Raw genomic sequence first — 6,294 nt, 5'->3', positions numbered from 1 at the left:
TTTTTTCGAGCCAGGTTTTGAACTTAATGCAGTCTTTCTTCATGTGTCCTTTCTTTTTACAGAAAAAACACGTAGACTCCTTCTTTATAACCCGCTCAGCTAGCACAGGTCCCTTCCCCTTTGTATCATGCTTTCTCTTCTTGCCATGGACCGTTAGGTTCACTTTCTCACCTTCTTCCATCAACAGTCTCTCCTCTTCTTGAACACACATGGTCATCAATTCATTAATGGAGCATTTATCTTTATGTGTGTTATAGGATATCTTAAATGGACCGTACTGATGAGGTAGAGTGCACTAGATGTAATGGACAAGAAAGCTTTCAGACATGGTCACCTCTAAGCTTTTCAGCTGCGCCGCAATGTCCCGCATGCGTATTATGTGCTCGCGCAGACCCCTCACACCTGTGAACCTCATGGTGGAGAACTGAATGATCAATGTGCTGGCAAGAGCCTTATCAGACTTGACGAATTGTTCATCAATAGCCTTCAAAAGCTCTCTAACATTATCATGCTGATCGACAGACGCACGGATACCAGCAGAGATCTTAGTCTTTATGAGCATCATGGAAAGACGGTTAGATCTCTCCCATCGCTCATAAAGATCCACATCATCTGGCTCGCTGGTTTCAGTAATAACCGGCGGCTCGTCTTTCTGTATAGCATAATCAATGTCCATCCAGCCTAAATGAAGGAGAATCCTCTCCTTCCAGATCTTATAATTATCACCAGTCAATTCAGCAATATCACATTTAATGTCAAAAAAATTCATAGGATTAAATGCTGCAAAATTAAACATACATGCTCATCAATAAACGAGGCAAATAAATTACATGTTCTATCAATGTAAACACGTCATGACATGAATCTAAAGATATAAGACTTGCCTGTGGGTTAAAGTTTTACTCAATTAGATTTCATCAAAAACTTTACAATAAAACTATCAAATTGCGTTCCTTTTCTCAATTCCTGTGGGTAGATTAAGAAATACAACTCGATATTTTATCATAATTATTCATATAAATATAACAAGACTCTTGTGGGTAGATCTCATCACATCGTACATGATAATTACAATCGATGTCTATTAATGTGATTTCAAATAAATCATGAATAAAATTTTAATTAATCGAGGATGCTGTGGCTATTCCGCAATTAAATAAAATTTAAAATAAATCACAAACATCATGAATATATAAACTGAAGTTCATATAAATAAATCAGATTTATACCATCAGCATGCTCCAATTAAGAATGTAGTACAGATATATGCATGCCTCATCATTACAGTAATATTTAAGTATAATAATAATAATAATAATAATAGTAACAATACTACTGCATAAATAATTTCTCATGTCACATCATCACAATAATATTAAATATAATAATAATAATTGCAACAAAAGTATTGCACTGCACTGCACCTTCTGATAATAATAATAATACTACCAGTGCACCAATAATACTGAATGTGGCACGAAACCCAAAACACACTTCTTACATATTCTTTAATGCACAAATATCGAGGCATCATATTCATTCCGTGCGTATAATTTCAATTGCCACGCAGACGTGATTAGAAATTTAATATTTGCATAAACTAATTTCAAAATAAAATTTAAAATTTTTCTCAAAAACATAATGAAATTTTTTCAAATTAGAGGATCGGATCATGATCAAAAAATTTGACGAGAAGAAAATTCAAAGCAAGGCAGAGGCAAAAAGAATCTCTGATACCAAATGTTAGAAAATATATAATCAAATATGTTAGCGGAAGCGAAATTTAAAAAAAGCTCCGGCCATTGCTAAAAATTAGATTTGTTCTTGAGATCTTCTTCTTAAGAACAGTAGATTGGAACCGTGGGAAGATGGTGTTGTCAGACGTTGGAACCCTTGGGAGGATATTGCCAAACTTTGGAAACCTCCGAAGATAGCGCCAGATCGTGGAATCCTAGGACGATGTTGCTAAACCCTGGCTTTCAAAATAGCGATGGTGTATTCTGATTTTATGATAGTAGGTTTAGTAACCCGTATGTGAGAGTATTTATAATAAAAAAGAGAAACCGTTCATCACGATTTTTCTGCCACTTCTCACGTATATTTTGAATGTGATAGACTTAATGGGAGAAAAGTGGGCCACAATTTTAGGTTAGTTTAATTATGTATGATAATTCAAAAATAATCAAAATTCAAATATGATTAATTAATTAATTAAACTAACATTGATAAGATATTTTGTAACAAAAAAAATTGTATTATTTTCAGAAAATACATAGTCCAAATAGTAAAATTTGGGGAAACTTTGACAAAATAAACACGGGCGTTACACCATTTATTATTATTATTAAGGTGGATAGGTGACGAAACCATTAATATAAAATACTTATTGCCATTAATGTAATTATTTAATTTTTATGGTATTGTATTTTGACAATGATAGGATTTGAGCTCAGATTCACAGGAAGGATGCAAGTGAAATAAGCTGTAGAGATAATATGAGTTTACATAAATGAAAAAGAGGTTTGAACGTTATTGAGAACGGTTTTAACGGTTACTTTTCTTTTCTTTTTTTTTTTCTGTATTTTATCTGCGAATTAAATGCAGATTGGTGAGAACACAGAAGAAGGGTCTGGAAACCTATCAAAGATGATAGAGTTACTGGAACTTTGTGGTATTTCATTCAGTTGTTCAATTGATTGTGATCCGTACGTTTTGTGTTGATTAGATCTGTAGGTATTTTGCGAAAGAGAGAGATTAGTATGGTGTGTGAGTTTTAGTTTTTGGTGTTGCGCAACAAGTGGCGCCGTCTGTGGGAATCATCGCACACACATAGACAACCACTCTTCTCTCACCCAACTCAAGATACAACAACAAGAAGGTGGAGGAGTCATTGAGTTCATATTGTGCCTTTGTGACTTTGTTATATTATGCAATATTTTTAATAGTATTACTATGATATAACAGTATTTAATATATTGTCATATAACATTGTGACTTTGTTCACTCAATATTTTTTTGTGACATGATTTTTTATAAATATTAATATATATTCGTTAACACAATATAGATAATATATATTTTATTCAATCATAAAAAAAAATAATTCAACTGTAAATATGAGAATTTAGGTAAAATATAATTAATAAATAATTAAAAATATATTAATAAAAATTATTATTATATACTAAATATAATTATAGATTAAGATAACTAAAATATTTAATTAATATTAAAAAATTATAAATTATAAAATTTAAAATATATATGATTATATTGTATAATCATATTTTCAAAAAAGAAAATTAAAAATTATATGAGACAAACCAAAATATAAAATATGAATATTTTATGTGAGTTAGAGATAGTATTTTTTTTTAATTACGAACAAAATTTTGTATATGTAACGTCAAAAATAAATTCATCCAAAAATACTAAGTGAACAAATCCTATATATTTGATTATGTTACTCTCTTTTTCCGACTCCAAAGTCCACTGCGATTCCGACGATCTCTTCAAGCGTTCTCCGGTGAATCTGTCCGGAGATTTAGGAAGTTCCTTCTTCTCTGTTAATGCGTGCCTCTTCCCTTGATGAGTCTACGGTTTGATTGCTCGATTTGTGCCTTATTCTTTGTTCGCAGTGTAATATTGTCTGCGATGGTATTAGGCTTTAATTTCAGCAATGTTTTCTTAGATTAGGGTTCGGGTTTGTGTGTTAGTTGTGATTCCTGTTGGGAAGACATAATGGAAGATAGAGAAAAACAAATAGCAAGACGCGATAATTTAACTTGATTCGGTCTCACAGCATACCTACATTCACGATCCCACAACGGGATAATCCACTAAAATATTTATTACAATTTTTGCATGGACAAAATTGTAAAACCCTCATCAAAACAATTCACCAAATCTCAATTTCACTCTCTCTAGTTACTAAAGAAAAAAGGCTTATTGTCATGTCCTAAAATAGGACTCAAGGGGGTCAATTTATAGGAGCCAATGCCCCCACATTTTTATCACGCTTCCTATGTGGGACATGGGAAGTTACACAATAAATCCTCCCTCTTCCCATAGTATCACATATTTCGACCATGTCAGAAAAACAAATTCTCTTCTCGATTTTCTGATTCTTCATATCATTGTTGCTATCCACATTTACTCGCAAGGCGCATGCATCTAGATAATATATGTTGTTTTGTTTTCTTCCTCCATTGCATAATCAAGTTGTCACCCTTGTACATTTTGCATAGATTTTTAGTGCCAACATATCTATGTCCATGTGAAGCCAACTCGCCCAGTGAAATAACATTAGCTCCAACAGTAAACGCATACCTCACATCAAAAAATATTTTGACATTACCTTTGTGGAGCTGAGGAGCATTCTTGTTTGCCATATAAAAAACCTCCGCTGGGCTTTGAGTCTGCTTAGATGAGCTCTCAGCAACCAGCGGGCTCTATTGGTTTACATAGGTGCACTCCTCAGTGACCGTGGCCTCATTTTATGATTGTTTTCCTTTGTTACTCAGGTCCTACTTCATGAGCTTAGATAGCTCTTTAATTTGAACCGACAAGCTGTCTATCAGTGCATCTTGTGAAACTGACACAGGGATCTGGTAAAGACTCCTCGATGGCTCCGGCCTGCTGGTCTCTGGCCAATTAGTCTGATTAGCCGCCATCCTTTTTATCAAAGCCCTCGCTTCTGAGGCACACCGCCCCATAAGCGAGCTTCCTGCCGCTGCATCCAAGGACATCCTTAGTTCTTGAGTGATTCCTAAATAGAAAATCTGCAGCTCCATGAAGTCAGGGATCTCATAATGAGGGCAGTTGCGAAGCAATTGCTTATAGCGGCTCCAAGCTTTGGGAAGGGTCTCATCACTCGCCATCTTGAAACTTAAAATTTCATTCCTCTGGCTAATGGTCTTTGATACAGGATGGACTGATAGTGAACGTCCATCGGGACTTCAATAAGCGGGTGACAAGGTGGAGGAGGAGGAGCGATAATGGCGGGTGTCGCAGCGGTGTTGGTGGCTTGAGCTGTTTGGGAAGCGATGAATGCCCCTTGAGCAACCTGAGCCTTCTCCACCTGGACAAGGTGCGTTTGTAGTCCAGCCATCCCTTGTTGAATGCTTTCGAGCGCTCTCATGAGCTGTTCCTCGGTCGGTGTCAGCGTATATGGAACAACGGTTGGAACTACAGTGGGGATATGGAGTGGCACCTCCTGTGACAATGTTGATGTGGCCAAATTTAAAGAAGTCCCAGCGGCAGTCTAGAAAGCTGGGATGGTAGTAAAGGGAGCGGTGGCATTTCCTTGGTTCGCCATAATCCTTTCTTTGGTTAACTCTCTGAACAGACGTCTCTGTGAGCGAGAATAAGGAGTGGGACTAGTAGAATACTGAAAACTCTTTGGACCCCTACATAAAGATAACCACACCAAATGAAAAAAGTTAGGATCATTATTAGCAAAGAAAAAAAAAATAGAAAACAAAATTACAGAATTTAAAGGTAATTTATGGCGCTTCAGATGATCTTAACAAGATTTAATTTCTTGAGTTTAAAATCCCCGGCAATGGCGCCAAATTATGATAACCGAATTTTTGGTATTTATATATTCAATTACAGGGAATTTTATTCGAAGATTGAGATGTAAAGTGTTATAGTGAGTGATCAGATATAGCAAAAATTTGTGGTTGTAGACCCTGAATTGTTTATCATAATTATTTATACTATTTGACCGGTGAGTTTCCAGGTCGAACACATGGATTTTAAGTCGCTAATTTAAATTAAGTATTGATCTCATGAAAGCGGAAAAAATGCAGTAAAAGAGCCTGCTTTGTAGCGGGCTTGAACCCTAATCTGCAGAAAGTTGAAAAGGAAAGCGATAAAAAGTAAGTGACGGTGAGCGGAGCGGTGGTGAGCGGACAAGGTGCCAGCGATGGGTGAGCGATAGGGGCACAACATATACTTATATAGATTGAGTGGTAGAGAGTGATGGAGAGGTGCAGTGTTTGAACTGTGCGTTACTCAATTGGTAGGTTTTCCTAGATGAAATGAATGAGTGATGCTGGTGTTTACTCGAAACATATATGTATAATACGGAGGTGGTAGAAGGGGGTAATGTAAATATATGAACCAGATTACAAAGAATTTTGATCACTAGTACTTGACCTTAAGGGATTTACAACAAGACTTCAATGACACCCAAAATCAAAACATTATAAGAAAGAAACCCTACTGTCACTAGGAGTTTCTGCGACCCAATAGACCACCGCCTATGCTCCATTAATTATCCCAAATTCT

At 35.7% G+C, this 6,294-nt stretch overlaps 1 protein-coding gene across 1 annotated transcript; it reads right to left on the bottom strand.

Moving 5' to 3' along the window:
• Positions 1 to 295: 295 nt before the first annotated feature.
• Positions 296 to 769, bottom strand: LOC127255259 (uncharacterized). The gene has a single exon (XM_051280731.1). It carries the CDS (start codon positions 767 to 769, stop codon positions 296 to 298), a length of 474 nt encoding a protein of 157 aa, XP_051136688.1.
• Positions 770 to 6,294: the final 5,525 nt, after the last annotated feature.

The sequence above is a fragment of the Andrographis paniculata genome, unplaced genomic scaffold (assembly GCF_009805555.1).
Source record: "Andrographis paniculata isolate CXL003 unplaced genomic scaffold, ASM980555v1 Contig53END, whole genome shotgun sequence".
In the NCBI taxonomy this organism is placed as follows: domain Eukaryota; kingdom Viridiplantae; phylum Streptophyta; class Magnoliopsida; order Lamiales; family Acanthaceae; genus Andrographis; species Andrographis paniculata.
The sequence above is the reverse complement of the archived record's forward strand: the minus strand, read 5'-3'. Positions and strand labels throughout refer to the sequence as shown.

Excerpts from the sequence above, each read along its gene's own strand:
- LOC127255259 (XM_051280731.1), bottom strand. The coding sequence starts at position 769 with ATGAATTTTTTTGACATTAAATGTGATATTGCTGAATTGACTGGTGAT.